Source organism: Suncus etruscus, chromosome 17, assembly GCF_024139225.1.
Source record: "Suncus etruscus isolate mSunEtr1 chromosome 17, mSunEtr1.pri.cur, whole genome shotgun sequence".
Classification (NCBI taxonomy): Eukaryota; Metazoa; Chordata; class Mammalia; order Eulipotyphla; family Soricidae; genus Suncus; species Suncus etruscus.
In genome coordinates, this window is record NC_064864.1 from 45,624,665 (window position 1) to 45,643,935 (window position 19,271).

The window sequence follows — 19,271 nt, forward strand, 5'->3', positions numbered from 1 at the left end:
AGGCAGAGGCAGCTCTCAGGCTGGAGCCCAGCACCGACTCTCGGGATCCTCCTGACTGCCTGCCCTCCTCAGGTCTTTCCAAAGTGCTTTCCAAAGGGAAGAATTTAGGGCAGTAGCTCCTGAGGAGGGAACTGTAGGCAGAAAGACCACAGGAGTCCCAGGCTGCCAACGGAGGAGCCACAGACCAGCCTCCCCAGCAGAGGGGAACATAAGGCCTCCCAGGGCATCTCTCAGATGGAAGCGCCTGCCCTGGCAGGGCCACAGCAGAACACATTCCTCCCTGAGGAAATTCTCCGGCAGGCTGGATGTAAACAACAGCCGGTGAGGGGGTGGAACACGTGGAGGGGAGCTCGGCAGAGGGAGAGGATCCTAGAGGAGGGGCTGCTCAAGGTAGGGAAGCTGCTGGAAAGGGAACCAGCAAAGCAGGCACCTGAGGGCTCTGGAAAAACTGTCAATGTTTATTCATACACAGTCCGAAAGACAGCTCAGACTGGACTCAAGCTCAGACTGGACTAAGAGGTGCTGCTGGAGTGCCTGGGCTGAGAATCAAATCCAGAAAGTGGTGCCAGGCAGGGCAATGGCACACCGGGCGGACTCTAACCTCTAGTCTTCCAGGAGTCAGTGCGGAGTTTAGAAAAGAGGAAAGAGGTGCCACTTCGCCCTGCCCTGCACCTGAGCTAAGGGCCCTGACGGCTAGAGGCCAGAAAGACAAGGGACAGGGCCCAGTGCAGTTCCAGGCCCAGAGGAAGCTGCATTCAAGAGTGTTCTCAGAAGTTTCGGGGGGAAAAAAAGCCAGTGACCCTCAGGGTATTGGCATCACCCTAAGATTTGTCCCAACAGCTTCTACACATGAATCAGTAGCTACAACTTGTGACTTTAACTGGAAATGTGAAGGAGCTCTCAGGAAGCCACCCTGGAAGTCCCCACACTTCTAGGTTCCCACCCCCCCACTCACAATAGCTCTGGAGTGCCCCTCCTGAACCCCGCTGTACCAGCTCTGCTGCCATCCCGAGAGACTCAGTGTCTGTGTGGTCTCCAGTCTGGGGGACAGCCCCTCTCCCCTTGTGGGTAAGGACAGTCAGTGGCTGCTGAAGGCTGCGTGGTCTCAGGAAATAGTGGAGAACTCCTTGAGCAGCACTTCCTGGCTGAGTGTGTGGAAGGCCAGGTTCCTCCTGACGTTGGTGCTGATAGAGCGGACCTGGGAAAGGTGGGAGGGCACAGGCAGAGAGAAAACAAGGTCAGTTACAAAAACCGTAGATAGCCAAGCCAGAAGCACACCCCCGCCCCCGCCCCCGCCCCCCCCCCTACCCAGGATATAGGATCTGAGACTTCTTTTTTTTTTTTGGAAATGCACCCTAAAAGCTAGTTTTCAGGCAGGCAAAAGAGCATGACAGTGGAAAGAAAAGGAGAGAAGAGCTCAGAAGCTCTGGCACTTGTGAGAATGCCCGAGACTGAAAAGGGGAAAGCACAGACAGGAAGAAAGAAAGGAGGGCTGAGGTCAGGCCTTGGCTGTGCAGAAAGAAAACTGTTCTTCTCAGTGTTTTGATGGAAGGAGAGAAACTGAAGTCAGATCAGTCAGGCTCTCCCTCTCCCCACTTATCTTCTGGGAAATTGTGTTCAAAGATATAGCCCTGTCTGTCTGCCATCCATGCAATTTGGCAGGAACGGGATCCTAGGACGTCAAAGACCAGGGAGCAAGTTCCAGGCTTCTCGACTAACATTTCTCCCACATCTATCTGGCCACATCTGGCATTGTTCAGGGATCACTCCAGGCTCTGCACTCAGAAGTTACTCCTGCTTGTACACGGGGGACCATGTGGGTTGTTCAGGATTGAATTCAGGTTGGCTATGTGCAAGGCAAGTGCCCCTATCTGCTGTACTAACACTCTGGCCCCCTTGAACACTCTTTCCATGGCAAAAAGTGTCTACCACTTCAGAGGGAAGTGTTCAGAAGATCAATGTGTCCCCATGGTTCATCTTATGGCTTTCTTTTTTTTTGGTTTTTGGGCCACACCCTGTGACGCTCAGGGGTTACTCCTGGCTATGCGCTCAGAAGTCGCTCCTGGCTTCTTGGGGGACCATATGGGACGCCGGGGGATAGAACCTCGGTCCGTCCTAGGCTAGCGCAGGCAAGGCAGGCACCTTACCGTCAGCGCCACCGCCCGGCCCATCTTATGGCTTTCTACCCACAGACTGAGAACTTCCAGAAAGTAGTGCCTGGGTCAGCAGGGAGGAGCAACTCTGGAGAATAGGGCTAAAGGCCGAATTTCCTAGTTTGAGGAGGAAGCAGACATGAATGCTGTATGAAAAACCAAAGAAGGGAGATGAAAGAGAATGTATGTCCTGGGCTAGAGAGATAGTACAGCAGTGGGGCGTTTGCCTTGCATGTGGCTGACCCAGGACTGACCTGAGTTCGATTCCCAGCATCCCATAGGGTCCCCTGAGCATGCCAGTAGCGATTTCTGAGCGCAGAGCCAGGAGTAACCCCTGAGAGCCACCAGGTGTAGCCCCCCCCCAAAAAAAAAAAAAAAAACAAAAATAGACAAACAAAAGAGAATGTATGTTCTGGGCCCTAAGTCCAGGGAGCCTTCCTTGGATTTTTGTTTTGCCTGGGAACTCAATGAAGCTGCCAGGTGGATAGCACACAGCAGGCAGCTCATTAGCTCCAAATCCGACCCTATCCTCAGAGGTTCAGCTGTGAATACTGTGAAAGGCAGAAGGCTTCCTCCAGAGCTTCTCTCTCTCCTCCACTGTCCTCTTCACCTCTCTGCATTAAGGCTCCCAGGGAGCCTCTGTGTAAGCCTTTGCTGTCCCATTAATGACTTCCCTGTCTCAATGGACTCACCCATAAAGTATGATCCCAGTCCAGGGACATCCCTCACACCTGCTATGTCATGTCAGGACCCAATCTAGGCTATGATAAGTACTGAAAAGAGACCTAAAACCCAGTACCTTATTTACAGATAACACCTGCTTCTTTAAAGCTCGGTTCCCTCAAGTTCTGCCTCAGCTGTGAGGAAGGACTGAGGACGTGCAAAGTGAGGACTGGGACCTGATCTGATGTATCCTGATCTCAGCCCTCAGCCAGAATGTTCTGTACAACCAGGCAGCTGGACTGGCAGGATTACAGGCAGCCTGAACTTCTCTGAGGGCAGCTCTGAGCACAGGCAGGAAAAGATCAGACCATCACATGGGAGAATTAAGGGCCTCAGGAGGTAACTCAAAGGGCTAGAACATAAGCTCAAAATTTGAGCACTCCACACCTGATAATGCAAGGCCTCCCAATGTGGGGAACATTCCCCAGTAGGTGTGGCCCCACGAAGGGAGAAAAAAAAAAAACAACACAATAAAACCTAAAAACCAGGGAAAGGAGAGAGGACTACAGCACATAGGACGCTTGCTCTGCAGGAAGCACGTACATATTTGACCTCTAATACCACATATGGCCCCCAACCCCTGCTGGGAATGATCGCTGAGCAGAGCCAGAAGTAACCCTAAGCACCACTGGGTGTGAACCCAAAACCCAAAAGAATAAAAAAAGGAAAGCAAGAAAATAGTACTAAAGTTAACTTAAGTTAACTTACTTTCAGCTTACTCTCAGCTTGTTTTTGTTTGTGATGCTCGGGGATTATTCCTGGCTATGCACTCAGAAATCGCTCCTTGCTTGGGGGACCATCTGGGATGCCGGGGGATCAAACCATGATTCATTCTAGGCTAGCACCAGCAAGGCAAACACTTTACCGCTCTGCTCCACCGCTCCAGCCCCTTGCTCTCAGCTCTTGACTTGCTCTCAGAGGATCCTGGTTTGAATCCCAGGCATTGCATACAACCAAAAAACAAAACCAAACAAAATCCCAAATCCAGGGAGAGTAGAGATGGTGATGAGCAATGGGCTAGGGGTAGAGCCTCGTGTTCAGTGGAGCCTAGAGCAGAATCTGTACAGCATGAACCGAGGCAGAAGAGACTGCACAGGAGGAGGAGAAGGAGGAGGAGGAGAACCAATCACTCCCAATGATTCCTCGGAGGACCGTGCAGCGTGAAAGGTCGGAGCTACCACCAGGAACACATGTGCAGGCCCAGGCAGAGCACTGAGGGGTTGTGCGGTGCCACCTCAGATTTTCACCCCCACCCAATGGCACTAGTGCCCTCAGCAGCTGCTTCTCTCACTCTCTGCTCGACAGATGCCTTAAGTCACCCCAGGTGCCTTTCCCACACTACCCCGCTGCAGCCTGGATGCCACACCTGTACCACAAAACAGAGTGGCTGGAAATGAGCCCCCAAGAGGCAGTGGGCAGCCTCACCAGCTCTTTGAAGAAGGCGGTTTCCTTATGCTGCTCCGAGTAGCGTTCATACTGGTCCAGGCCATCCTGCAGCTTCAGCGTGAGGGTATCATAGTTGGCGCGAACCACCTCCAGCACCTGTAGAACAGAACCAGGTGAGACTCACATGAATTAAGGTCACTGAGTAGGTCTTGATCACATCTTCTTCCTTTTCTCTGCCTGGGAAACATATTCTTCAGTCCCAGGATGTTCCTAGTACCATCTGCCACTTGTTTTCCTTCCTCAATGCCAACTCAGTCCTCCTCTTCAATTTTTTTTTTTTTGTTTTGTTTTGCTTTAGGGCCATACCCAGCCAGCTCAGGGGTTACTCCTGGCTCTGCACTCAGAAATCGGTCCTGCCAGGATTAGGAGACCATATGGGATGCCGGAGATCAAACCCGGGTCCATGCCAGGTTGGCAGCATGCAAGGTAAACGCCTTACCGCTGTGCTATTGCTCCAGCCCCACTCCTCTTCAATTTTTGGAGTGAATTCTTGGGCACCCCAGACCAGGAGTATGGGGAGCACTTCCTAGACCCCTCTTGTGCTCTGATCAGGGCAGGATTCTTCCCAGCTATGCTTCTGACTTTCTCTGGGATGGCTCTATGCTTCCAGAAGGAAGGGACTACCATAGTCAGTTCCAATGGGACTTCAGTCACCACACAACAGTAAGTCAGAATCTAGGCTGAAAAGAGAAAGTAGCAGCAGGAGTGACTTCATTCCAGCAATTGGGTGATAGCTATTCTTTCACTTGAAGGGACCTGAGTGGGAAGCCATGGGAGCTTCTGAGGCATGAGTGAGTGATGATTGTGGGGGGCGTGCTTAGCTCCGGAGAAGGTGAGGGGGATGAACCTGCTAAGTCCAGTCAGAAGGACTGAGGGCTCCTGAGGGGCTCGAGTGCTGAGGGGACGTTTCCTTTTACCAAGTCAACTAGAAACACTTCTGCCTGCCAAAAAATGTGAAAGAAAAAGTGAGGAAGAACCCAGGAAGGCTGTCTCCAGAGTGTGGGGGTAAGGGGTAATTAACACAAAGGCCTGGCCCAGGGTTCACCTCCAGTTTCTTCCCTTTGTTAGGCCACTGCCTGGGTGGCTCCTTTGCTCCAAAATTCATTTGTTAGCTTTGTTGGCAGAGGGACTGGTACCCAGCAACAGAAGCCAGCCACAATGGAAACTGGCCTCTCAAGCATGTAGGCCATGCTCATGGCTGGAACATGCACAGCCAAGTCTTGGCTCAGCAGTGAAAGCTCAAGCCCAGAAAGAGACAGAATCCCTCAATAACACACTTTCCCAAACCGAGCCTGAGGAGCTGCAAATATTCCTGTGGTCCAGCCAACTGGGCCAGACCTCAACAAGAGGTGTCAGGTGCCATGTAGCAAATATCATAAGAGCTGAGTTTGAGAATCAGTCTGTCTGGAACGGTCCCTCCTGAGAGAATTGTCCCTGAAAGGCTGCCTTGATAGTCCATCTGAGCTTTCTTCTTGCTGGGTCAGAATGGAACAGCTAAGATCTGATGCAGGACAGATATTTGTTTTGCTCAGGGATAACTCCTGGTGGTGCTGAGGTACCATATGGGATGCTGGAGATGTACAAGGTACACTGGCCCCAGGAAGTCTTTTCTTTGTCTGGATTTTGTTTTGTTTTTGCCATACCTAATAGTGCTAAAGCAGGGGTCTCAAACTCAATTTACCTGGGGGCCGCAGGAGGCAAAGTCGAGGTGATCCTTGAGTGCAAAGTCAGTAGTAAACCTTGAACATTGGGGGGGGTATGACCCAAAACAAATAAAACAAAACAAAACAAAAAAAGATTCCTCTAGGGTAGGGCCACAAAATGTTGTACAGAGGGCCTCGAGTTTGAGACCTCTAAAGGATCACTCCTATAGTGCTCAAGAAATCATAGAGGGGCCTGGAGAGATAGCACAGCAGCGTTTGCCTTGCAAGCAGCTGATCCAGGACCAAAGGTGGTTGGTTCGAATCCTGGTGTCCCATATGGTCCCCCGTGCCTGCCAGGAGCTATTTCTGAGCAGACAGCCAGGAGTAACCCCTGAGCAACACTGGGTGTGGCCCAAAAAACAAAACAAAACAAAAAACAAAAAACAAACAAAAAAAATCATAGAGGATGCCGAGGATTAGGCCCAGGTGAATTGAATGCAAGATAAGTGGCCTATTTGCTGTACTCTAGACCCAACTCAGAACATTCTTGAGGCCAGAGAGATAGTTAGCTCAAATAATGGACTGGTGTGATAGTGAAGTGGGTAGGGTGCTTGCCTCATGCACAGCCAACCCGGGTTCAATTTCCAGCATCCCATATGGTTCCCCAGCACCACCTGAAGTAATTCCTGAGTGCAGACCAGGAGTGACCTCTGAGCATCACTGGGTGTGGTCCCAAAACCAAAGGAAAAAGATCTAGCAGGGGCTGGAGCAACAGTACAGCAAGCAGGAAGCTTGCCTTACATGCACTGAATCCACGTTCTTTTCCTGGTGCTTCATGTGGTTCCCTTAGCCATACCAAGAGTGATGTCTGATCAGAGAGGCAGGAATAAGCCCTGAACATAATTAAATGTGGTCCCAAATAAAACAGAAAAGAAAATGAAAAGAAAAAGAAGTGTTGGGTTCAGAGATAGCACAGCGCGTTTGCCTTGCAAGCAGCCGATCCAGGACCAAAGGTGGTTGGTTCGAATCCCGGTGTCCCATATGGTCCCCCGTGCCTGCCAGGAGCTATTTCTGAGCAGACAGCTAGGAGTAACCCCTGAGCAATGCCGGGTGTGGCCCAAAAACCAAAAAAAAAAAAGAAAAAGAAAAAGAAAAAGAAGTGCTAGAGATATGGTTTGCATGAAAAAAATCCTGGGTTCAATTCTCAGCAACCTACCAGTGTTCCCTGAAATACAGCCAGGAGAAACTCCCCCCTACCCCCAGCACCAGGAATAGTTCCTAAATCAAACAAAAATAATAAAAATATAGATCTTTTCTTTTCCAGTAAAGTTGGAGTAAGCTCTGAACATAGCATGGTTCAAAAACAAACAAACAAAAACCCGAAAAGCATAAAAATCAGAAATAGCAGAAATTTCTGATTCCTAATCCAGTGCTATACTTTGGTTTGCTGCTGGTCTAATCTGGGAATGTTAATGAGTTTTTTGGTTTTGTTTTTAAACCATACCCAGTGATGTTCAGGGTTTCCTTCTGGTTCTGTGCTCAGAGATTACTCCTGGAAAAGCTTGGGGGACCATATACGGTTCCAGGGATCAAACCCAGGTCAGTTGTAGGTAAAACAAATGCTACTATATCCCAGGTTCCTATTTGTGTAAATTGCCCTACCTGCTGTGCTATGTCTTTGTGTAAAATGGCCCGACGGGCTGTACTATCTCTCTTGGCTCCATGTTACTAAGTTTATAAATCAAGCTAAATATTCCTAAAGAAGAAATACAGCAGAAACTCAAATAAGCTCTGAGAGCTGGAAAAGTAACTAAAGGTGGGGCTTGATGTTCGGGCTTTCAGGACTACCAGCTCCTCAGGACTTCCGGTCCCTAAACTGCTATTTTCTAAAGCGAACCTTCATAGAAATTGACTGGGAGAAATGACAATCAGGTATGTAAATCCTAAGTACATGACCTTAACTGTCTCAGAACTTGATAGGAAAGTCTTTTTCTGCCAGGTTTATTTTATTTTATTTTTTATTTTTATTTTTTTGGTTTTTGGATCACACCCGGCAGCGCTCAGGGGTTACTCCTGGCTCTACCTCAGAAATCACTCCTGGCAGGCTCGGGGGACCATATGGGATGCCAGGATTTGAACCACAGTCCTGAAACTAAGGCAAACGCCTTACTGCTGTGCTATCTCTACGGCCCCCAGGTTTATTATTTAATTAAAAGTGTTATGTGTGGGCCGGAGAGATAGCATGGAGGTAAGGCATTTGACTTGCATGCTAAAGGATGGTGGTTCAAATCCGGGCATCCCATACAGTTCCAGAGCCTGCCAGGAGTGATTTCTGAGCGTAGAGCCAAAAGTAATCCCTGAGCGCTGCCAGGTGTGAACAAAATACCAAAAATATAAAATAAAATAAAATAAAATAAAAATATGTGTAGAATTCCAGAAAAATCAGAAAGGAAAGAAAAGGAAAGGAGGAGAGGAAAGAAGAGGGGAGGGGAAAGGAGGAGAGAAAGGGAGGAGTGAAGGGAGAGGAGGGGTGAAGGGAGAGGAGGGGAGGAGAGAAGGGGGGAGGAGAAGAAGGGAGTGGAAGAGAGGGGAGAGGAGAAGAGGGGAAGGGGGAGGGGAGAGAGAGGGGAGGGAGGAGAGGAGGGGAGAGAAGGGGAGGGGAGAGAGGGGAGAGAAGGGATGGGAAAGGAGGGGAGGGGAGAAGAAGGTAGAGGAAGGGAAGGGAGAGGAGGGGAGGGGAGAGAGGGAGAGAAGGGGAGGGGAGAGGAAGGGAAGGGAAAGGAGGGGAGGGGAGAGGAGGGGAGAAAATGGAGGAAGGGAGGGGAGAGGTGGGGAGGGGAGAGGAGAGGAGGAGAGAGATGGGGAGGGGAGAAAAGAAGGGAGGAGAGAAGAGAGGAAGGGAGAGGGGAGAGGAGAAGAGGAGAGGAGGGGAGAGAGGAGGGGAGAGGAGAGGAAAAGAGAAGAGAGGGGAGGGTAGAGGAGAAAGGAAGGCAGAGGAGGGGGAAGGAAGGGGAGGGGGAGGGGAGGGGAGAGGAGAAGAGAAGAGGGGAGGGGAGAGAGGAGGGAAGAGGAGAGAGGAGGGAAGAGGGAAGAGGGAAGAGGGGAGAGGGGAAGGGAGAGGAGAAAGGAAGGAAGGAAGGAAGGAAGGAAGAAAGGAAGGAAGGAAGGAAGGAAGGAAGGAAGGAAGGAAGGAAGGAAGGAAGGAAGGAAGGAAGGAAGGAAGGAAGGAAGGGAGGGAGGGAGGGAGGGAGGGAGGGAGGGAGGGAGGGAGGGAGGAAGGGAAGGAGGAAGGGAAGGAGGAAGGAAGGGAAGGAGGAAGGAAGGAAGGAAGGGAGGAGGGGAGAAAGGAGGGAGGGAGGGAGGGAAGAAAGGAGGGAGGGAGGGTGGAAAATGAATTTAGTAGTTTGGCTTTGGCTGCAGTCATCGGCTGGTTTCCAGGCTTGGGGGTCAGGTTAGGAAGTCCCTTCTACAATGAATGCTTACCACATGACCAATTTCCCATTCTCTCAAAGAGATATATAACATCCCATTCCCTCCTCCAACCCATCCTGCTTTAGCTCAGCCCAACTCCTAGTCACAGAGAAATTAATCTTTAGATGGTTTGAAATATATACAACAGTTAAAAGGAAGAATGAAAGCCCAGAGAGACAGTACAGTGGCTAGGGCACTTGCCTTGCATGGGGCCAACTTGCATTCAGTTCCCAAATCCCTGAAGCCTGCCAGGAGTGATTCCTGAGTGTAGAGCCAGGAGTAACCCCTGAGCACCAATGGGTGTGGCCCAAGAACAAAACAAAAAGAAAGATAAAGGCTCTAGATAATTTTCATGATTATTTCCATTAATCTTTCCCACTGGACTCTTTTGCTCCATTTCGGCTGTTTAGTCACTAGTGAGAGAACATGCTTTTTCAGCCCCATTTCTTTCACAAAATAAGGAAAGATAGACTGAGAGAGCAGCTGTAAAACCACAGCATTCCCAGGCCTGTGTCTGCTCAGGGCTTTTGCTTTTCTCTCCATTAGTTAGAGAGGGATAAAATTACATATTACTTATTCTACAAGCTGATGTAGAAAAATAATGAAAGAGGAGCCAGAGAAATAAACAGCAAAGTGGTCCTCCAAGCCTGCCAGGAGTGATTTCTGAGTGTAGAGCCAGGAGTACCCCTGAGCGCCACCAGGTGTGATCCAAAAACCAAAAAAAGAAAAAAGAAGGCCCGGAGAGATAGCACAGCGGGCATTTGCCTTGCAAGCAGCCGATTCAGGACCAAAGGTGGTTGGTTCGAATCCCGGTGTCCCATATGGTCCCCCGTGCCTGCCAGGAGCGATTTCTGAGCAGACAGCCAGGAGTAACCCCTGAGCACCGCCGGGTGTGACCCAAAAACAAAACAAAACAAAACAAAACAAAAAAAAAAAGAAAAGAAAAAGATAAAATAGAAAAATAATGAAAGAATTTGATCCATGGCAAGAAGTTGGAAAATGAAATTCACCCCTCATAAAAGTTCAGGATTTTGGACAAACCTATTCTGGTGCTAAGTGAACCATAGATTGAGCCAAAGCTTTCCTTTCTATGCCCTTCCTCTAAAGTGTTGAATCTAGAGTCGAATATCTAAAAGAAATACTGCTATGTATGGAGTAGACTGGTAAAAACAGTGTGTGACACACAGATTGCTAGAGAGGAGAGGAAGGCAGATATTATAGTAAAAGCAGATGAGAGATCCCGCTTCGGTCTTTGAAGGAACTTATAACAAGTTAAATACAGGCGATCCTTAAGCCAATCCAGGTTCGATTTCCAGCATCTTAGATGGTACCTCATTGCCTGTGAGGAGTGATTCCAGAACACAGAACCAGAAATAAACTCTGAGCAACACCAGGTATGTCCCTCAAACAAAACATCCCATACAACTTACAGGAAACTGCCCCCACTCGTTACATCTCTCTGGGTTCAGCATCTACAGGTTAAACCAACCAATATCTACACTGTACCAACTGTGTGGTGTACCACCGTAGACCAGTCAACAGTATACCTTTTCTCAGCCAAGTGGCTCACACCTTTTTCCTCCCACTAACTAGGAAACTTACTCACCTCAATGAAAGATGCCCTTTCCTATAAAAACAAGAATAACCTGGGTTTGAGAGAGATCAAGGGACCAAGTGCATTCTTCGAACGTGGGAGGCCCAGGTTTGATCCCATGAATGTGACCCCTTGAATACTGCCAGGAGAAACCCTGAAGCAGAGTGAGTGAAAACTTCTGATCCAGAGAAAACTCCAAGAGAGGCCAAAAAACTAACCTAAAAAAGAAAATGACCTACTCAGGGTATACTATTCTCTGTACTTGTTACAGGGATGATGATGTCCTTTATACATTCTGGTAAGGACTAAAGAGAGAAGTCAGATTTGAGTTTTCAATTTCTCCAACCTCCCACTGTTTCTCTACTTTGCCTTAACCAGAATTTCCTGAAAGTTGATTATGCACTTCCATATGAAGAGCACCATCTTCTCTCCCAGAAATGGGAGGTCTATTCCTAATTTATAGCATCACCTTTTTGTGGCTTTCTTAAAATTCAGTGTGGTTGGGTGTCACAGTTCAGAAAAGTGAAAGCCAGAAGTAGACGCACAGCACTGCACACACAGTACTGTCCAAGCAAAGATTTTGGTGGGTCACTCTTGGATCTCCTTGTGTCTGGGCACTGAAAAATCAGTGGGACCAACAATGATTCTCAAGAGTATAGTTGAGAATTAGTCTGCCAGAACTCGGATCTTAGCTCCACCACTTACAACGAGCAAAATAGCTTCAATTTCTTCATCTGTAAAAAGGGGATCATAATAGTCATGTTCTTCATCTGTGGGGCCAAAGAGATCTCTAGCTTAAGGAGTTGAGTGCAAGCATGCCTGGGTGTGATCCCTAGCATCCCTGAACACTGCTAGGAGTAACCTCTGAGCACTAAACGAGGAGATGCCTCTGAGAACAACCAGGAATGGCTCCAACACAAAAAGATCTAACAGAACTTATGAAGATTAAAGAAGGCAAAATTACATGTGGTCAACTCTGGCTCAATCCATAGCAATGCCTGGTGCACCAAGCACTGCCAGAAGCATCCTTCCATCCCAGCACAGAGCGAAAAGTGGTTCCTGAGCAATCTTGGGTATTGCCCCTCTCTCACTAAAAGAAATAAAGCAATAACAGTTATAAAAAGTACTAATCAGGGGCCAAAGTAGTGGTGCAGTGGTAAGGAATCTGCCTTCCCTGCACTAGCCTAGGACGGACTGCAATTTGATCCCCGGCATCCCATATGGTCCCCCAAGCCAGGAGTGATTTCTGAGCACATAACCAGGAGTAACCCCTGACCATCACGGGGTGTGGCCCAAAACCAAAACAAAACAAAAGTACTAGTCAGGGGCTGGAGAGATAACAAAGTGGTAGGGTGTTTGCCTTGCAAGCAGCCAACCCAGGACCTATGTTGGTTTGAATCCTAGCATCCCACATGGTCCCCTGTGCCTGCCAGGAGTGATTTCTGAGCACAGAACCAGGAATAACCCCTGAGCATAACTGGGTGTGACCTAAAAACCAAAAAAAAAAAAAATGTAGTAATCATATTTGATCCACAGAAAGTACCAAATGACTTAAGTTACTATAATTTTTCATTTTACTATCACTTTATGAAAAACTGCTAAAATTGTATACTTTGATATTAACTCCTTCCACACACTAAGGTGCTTCCTATATAAGTGAGAACACACTGCTTTAGAGTTTGTGTATTAGCAAGTATTAGCAGAAAGACTGACAGGAAGACTGGCAGGAAGACTGGCAGCCCACTCCTGGGCCTAGTTGGCCACTCACAAACTTAATTGTTTTGGGGCAGGAGCCAACAGTACAGTGGATAGGGCATTGCTTCACATATGGCCCACTAGAGTTCAGTCCTTGGCATCCCATATGATCCCCTGAGCCCTTCCAAAGGGTGATCCCTGAGTGCAGATCCAGAAGTAACCCCTGAGCACAGTTGGGTGTGATCCAAAGAAAAAAGAGGTGTGGAAGGGTGGGACTGAAAAAAATCATTTCCTATTTACATTACTATTTCAGGTTTTTTTTTTTTTTTTGCAGGGGTATAAAGCAATACCCTGTGGTACTCAGGGACCATGTGGTATCAGAGTCCATATGGAACCTAGGCCTCTTGCATGCAAAGACAGCTTGTTACCCTTCCTGGAGCCCTGTGTGAGCCAACCCTGAGAATGAACCTGCATCATGCCTGCTGAGCCCTAGAGACAGAATCTGTTGAAGGCCATTAGTTGACAGGTCTTGACAGGTCTGTGACTGCAGACCTGACAGCTCAGGCTCCATTAGGGCCCATCATCTGAAGGACACATTGTTCAAGGCTCAGCCCTGGTGCTGAGAAAAGAAGTCTAGCACAAGAGATGAGCTCAAGGTTGAAAGGATGGGGATGAATGTCACTGTGTTCCTCCAAGTATAATCCATAGTTCCAATTTCTCAGAAATCAGGTTTCATCCAGTCTGAAGTGCCCTTGTAAGGTGTGTTCACTTGAGCAATGAATTTCCACTGCACAAATCCAGCTCTACTGTGCAATGTACTGATTAACTGCCTGAAGCAATCTAAGCAGATACATATGCTGATCTTTGAACAATTATGGTCAAAGTCTTGCTGAATTTTTAGTTGTTGTTTGCATACAGTAACTCAGATTTGCATATAGAAGGAGAAGAAGAAACAATTAACATTTTGTGTTTGGGGGCCACACTCTGCAGTGCTCAGGCTTACTCCTGGATCTGTGCACAGGGACTATTTCTGGTTGGCTCAGGGGACCATATGGGGTACTGGGGATCAAATCTGGGTTGGCTGTGTGCAAGGCAAGCATCCTACTCATTGTACTACTGCTTTGGGGACCATATGGGATGCCGGGAATCGAACAACCATCCATCCTGAATTGGCCACATGCAAGGCAAAAGCCCTATCGCTGTGCAATCTCTCTGGACCCAAAACAATAAAATTTCTGAGCTCTGATGCTAACTGGTATCCAGCAAAAACTGTTATCTTCCTTTGGATACTGTCTGCTTAACTTCCTGTTATACAAGACCAAACTTGGTTCATATTCTGATGGATACTGACTACAGGAGGCCTAGAGCCAGGTAGACAGAAAAAACAACCTCGCCAAGATTTTCCTATTTGCTACTTTTCTTTTGTTTTGCTTCATTTTGGGGCCAAAACCACACTCAGGGCTTCCTCCTGCCTCTGCACTCAAGTTACTTCGGGTGGAGCTTAGGGGATAAACCATATAAGGTGCCAGGGATCAAACCGGGGTCAGCCATGCGCAGGGCAAGTGACCTACCTGTTGTATGCTCTATAGCTCCAGCCCCAGTTTGCTTCTTTTCTTTTGCTCACTCCTTCCCATCCTTCCTTCCTTTTTCTCCCTTTATTCCCCCCTCCCTTTCCTTTTTCACTCTCACACCTAGAGATGCTCAGAGGTTACTCCATGTTCTGTGCTTATGTGTATGTGTGCACATTTACAGACATGTACATGCTGATATCTCTTGGGCCCAGAGCTTTACCTTTTTTTTTTTTTTTTTTTTTTTGTGGTTTTTTTTGGGTCACACCCGGCAGTGCTCAGGGGTTATTCCTGGATCCATGCTCAGAAATTGCTCCTGGCAGGTATGGGGACCATATGGGACGCCGGGATTTGAACTGATGACCTTCTGCATGAAAGGCAAACGCCTTACCTCCATGCTATCTCTCCGGCCCCACCTTTTTTTTTTTTTTTTATAATTATCTTTATTTAAACACCGTGATTACAAATATGATCATAGTTGTATGATTACAGTCATGTAAAGAACATCCCCCTTAGGGGCCCGGAGAGATAGCACAGCAGCATTTGCCTTGCAAGCAGCTGATCCAGGTGGTTGGTTTGAATCCCAGTGTCCCATATGGTCCCCCGTGCCTGCCAGGAGCTATTTCTGAGCAGACAGCCAGGAGTAACCCCTGAGCAACACTGGGTGTGGCCCCAACCCCCCCCCCCAAAAAAGAACACCCCCTTCACCAGTGCAACATGCCCACCACCAATTTCCCAGATCTCCCTCCTCCCACCCCCCCACACCTGTACTCGAGACAGGCTTTCTACTTCCCTCATTCATTCACATTGTTATGATAGTTTTCAGTGTAGTCATCTCTCCAACTGCCCTCATCACTCTATGTGATGAGCTTCATGTCATGAGCTGCACCTACCAGCCCTCATCTCTCTTGTCTCTGAGATACTGTTAAAAATGTCTTTCATTTTTCTTAAAACCCATAGATGAGTGAAACCATTCTGCATCTTTCTCTCTCCCTCTGACTTACTTCACTCAGCATAATAGATTCCATGTACATCCATGTATAGGAAAATTTCATGACTTCATCTCTCCTGACGGCTGCATAATATTCCATTGTGTATATGTACCACAGTTTCTTTAGCACTCATCTGTTGAAGGGCATCTTGGTTGTTTCCAGAGTCTGGCTATTGTAAATAGCACTGCAATGAATATAGATGTAAGGAAGGGATTTTTGTATTGTATTTTTGTGTTCCTCGGGTATATTCCTAGGAGTGGTATAGCTGGATCGTATGGAAACTCAATTTCCAATTTGTGAAGGAATCTCCATATCGCTTTCCATAAAGGTTGTACTAGACGGCATTCCCACCAGCAGTGAAAAAGAGTTCCTTTCTCTCCACATCCCTGCCAGCACTGGTTGTTTTCCTTTTTTGTGATGTGTGCCAATCTCAGTGGCGTGAGGTGGTACCTCATAGTAGTTTTGATTTGCATCTCCCTGACGATTAGTGATGTTGAGCATCTTTTCATGTGCCTTTTGGCCATTTGCCTTTTCTTCTTTTTCAAAGTGTCTGTTCATTTCTTCTCCCCATTTTTTGATGGGGTTAGATGTTTTTTTCTTGTATAATTCTGTACCTTGTAAATTTTGGATATTAGTCTTTTATCTGATGAATATTGGGTGAATAATTTCTCCCATTCAGTGGGTGGCCTTTGTATTCTGGGCACTATCTCCTTTGAGATGCAGAAGCTTTTCACCTTAATATAGTCCCATCTGTTTATCTCTGCTTCCACTTGTTTGGAGAGTGCTGTCTCCTCCTTAAAGATGCCTTTAGTCTCAATGTCCTGGAGTGTTTCACCTACATGTTGTTCTATATACCTTATAGTTTCAGATCTGATATCAAGGTCTTTAATCCATTTGGATTTTACCTTTGTACATGGTGTTAGCTGGGGGTCTGAGTTCGCTTTTTCGCAAGTGGCTAACCAGTTGTGCCAACACCACTTATTGAATAGGCTTTCCTTGCTCCATTTAGGATTTCTTGTTCCTTTATCAAAAACTAGGTGGTTATATGTCTGAGGAACATTCTCTGAGTACTCAAGCCTATTCCACTGATCTGAGGGTCTGTCTTTATTCCAATACCATGCTGTTTTTATAACTATTGCTTTGTAATACAGCTTAAAATTGGGAAAAGTAATGCCTCCCATGTTCCTTTTCCCAAGGAGGGCTTTAGCTATTCAAGGTTGTTTATTGTTCCAAATGAATTTCAGAAGTGTTTGATCCACTTCTTTGAAGAATGCCATGGGTATCTTTAGAGGGATCGCATTAAATCTGTACAATGCTTTTGGAAGTATTGCCATTTTAATGATGTTGATCCTGCCAATCCATGAGCAGGGTATGTGTTTCCATTTCTGCATGTCCTCTCTTATTTCTTGGAGCAGGGTTTTATAGTTTTCTTTGTATAGATCCTTCACATCTTTAGTCAGGTTGACTCCAAGATATTTGAGTTTGTGTGGCACTAATGTGAATGGGATTGTTCTCTTAATGTCCATTTCTTCCCTATCATTATTAGTGTATAAAAAGGCCATTGATTTTTGTGTGTTAATTTTGTAGCCTGCCATATGAATCTATTGCTATATGAATCTATTATTTCTAAAAGCTTTTTGGTAGAGTCTTTAGGGTTTTCTAAGTAGAGTATCATGTCATCTGCAAACAGTGAGAGCTTGACTTCTAGCTTTACCTTTCAAAGGTCTCTACTATTTTAAAAGAGATGGGGAGCAGGGGAGCAGAGTGATAGTACAGCAAGGCGTTTGCCTTGCATGTGGCTGACCCAGGCTTGATCCCCAACACCCCATATGGTCTCCCGAGCCTGCCAGGAGTAATTTCTGAGCAGAGTCAGGAGTAACCCCTGAGCACTGCTGGGTGCCCCAAAACAAAAGCAAACAAATAAAAAGGGATGGGGGTGGCTAGTTATAGAGACAGTACAGCAATTAGCTTGCATGTGGCCTACCTGAGTTCAATCCCTGGCACCCTATATGAGCCCACAAGCCTGACAGGAGTGATCCCTGAGTATAGAGCTAGAAGTAACCCCTGAGCACCAGCATTTGTGGCTGGAAAAAAAAGAAAATGCCAGGAAAGAAAAAGAGCCTTTGTTCAATGTTTTTGCTCTATTTCAAAGTAAGGCTGGTGGGGCCTGGGCCCAAAACCAGAAGGAAAAACAGCAAGAAAGGGAAAAGATACCATATACCCATGTACTTGTTCACTCGCTCCTTCCTCCCTCTCCTCTCTCTCCCACCCCTCTCATTTTCTCTCCCCCACTCACCTCTCTCCCACTCTCCTCTCTCTCTCTGTCTCTCTCTGTCTCTCTCTCTCTGTCTCTCTCTCTCTGTCTCTCTCTCTCTCTCTCTCTCACACACACACACACACACACACATACACAGACACACCCCTCTCTTTCTCTCATGAAAGAGAATTAGTGTTCTTTTCCTGAAGGGGCCACACCTAGTGGTGCTCAGGGTTTATTCCTAGTTCATATGGGGTGCTAGGGATCAAACCTGGGTCAGTCACATTAAAAGCAAGCATCCTACCTGTTGTACTATCATTCTGGCTCCATGATCTCTTTGTTTTGGGGTGGTTTTTTTGTTTTGTTTTGTTTTTTGGGCCACACCTGATGATGCTCAGGGGTTACTTACAGCTATGCGCTCAGAAATCACACCTGGCTTGGGGGACCATATGGATGCCAGGAGATCAAACCATTCATCCTAGGTTAGCGCATGCAAGGCAATTGCCCTACCGCTTGCGCCACTGCTCTGGCCACAAAGTTTCTCTTTGTAGAAACTCAGTTTATTTTAGTTTTGGGGCCACCATACATACTGATGCACATGTGTACTCCCAGCCCAGTAATTAGGGAGTTGTTCTCAGTGGTACTTCTGGGATCATGCTGTGCTCAGGACTGAAACCCAGCCCCTGCAAAGCATGTATCTTAGTTCTCTGAGCTGTCTCCCTGGCTATCGAAACTCACCTTAAGTGATTGTCATTCAAGTGTTAATGGATTTTCAAAGAGGCAACAGTTCATGAGGGTAAGAACAGAGACTATTTGTCCTTCTTAGGTTTGTAATGCATTGTGGATGGGGGGTGGGGGGTGAAGTCAAGCTACAAGCATGTAAGTATATTAGTTTAGCCAGGAGGTCTATAGAAGAACACAGAAAAGTATAAGCAAAATATAATAATTCTGTTTTTGGTTTTGGTCCACATCTGGTAGTTTGAGGGTCACTCCTAGTGGTGCTCAGTCCTGTGGCACTATGGAGTGTTGGGGATGGAATCTAACATGCAGAGCACACACCAGTCTTAGCTGCCTTCCACCCTGAAGTAGTGATTTGGATTTATATACTGTTAAAGCCACAAAGGTAGGTAAGATTTTTCCAATTTGTAGCCCTGGCTTGGCATATAGAGGATACTTGTAATTTTGCACAGAAAAGTTCTGGAGAATTTGAACCCTATCCCTTGTTTACTGCACCGAGGACTCCCAGAAGTATACCATTTATAGATCAGTGGAGGTTCTGAGAATCAGGATTCTTTTTTATTTTTATTTCTGTTTTCTTTTTTCGAAAGTTTTTGGGTCACACCCATCAAAGCTCAGGGGTTACTCCTGGTTCTACACTCAGAAATCACTCCTGGCAGGCTCGAGGGACCATATGGGTTGCTGGGATTCAAACCACTGTCCTTTTGCATTCAAGGCAAACACCTTACCTCCATGCTAGCTCTCTGGCCCCCAGAATAAGGATTCTTACTGGTTTTTTGGGGGGGAATAAAAAAACTGTTGTTGCTGCTGCTATTTCAGAATGACTTAGCTCAAAATGTCTTAACAAAGAAAAGAAAATGGGGAGAAAAAAGAAGCCAAGTACACAAGATTAGGGCTAAAGAACAAATACAGAGAGTAGGTAGGGTGCTTGTCTTGTATATTGCCAACTCGGGTTCAAGTCTCAGCACTCCACATGGTTCCTAAGCACAAT

The 19,271-nt window shown here is 47.0% G+C and overlaps 1 protein-coding gene across 1 annotated transcript in view; it reads right to left on the reverse strand.

The window, feature by feature from the left end:
- Window positions 1–987: 987 nt before the first annotated feature.
- ARMH3 (armadillo like helical domain containing 3) overlaps window positions 988–19,271 on the reverse strand; it is a 252,387-nt gene continuing 234,103 nt past the window's right edge. Inside the window, exons 25-26 of the mRNA XM_049790854.1 lie at window positions 4,302–4,418; window positions 988–1,198 (exon numbers count right to left, since the gene is read on the reverse strand). Of these exons, the coding sequence (XP_049646811.1) occupies window positions 1,106–1,198; window positions 4,302–4,418 (210 nt within the window). The 3' untranslated portion in view covers window positions 988–1,105. The remainder of the gene's footprint in view (window positions 1,199–4,301; window positions 4,419–19,271) is intronic.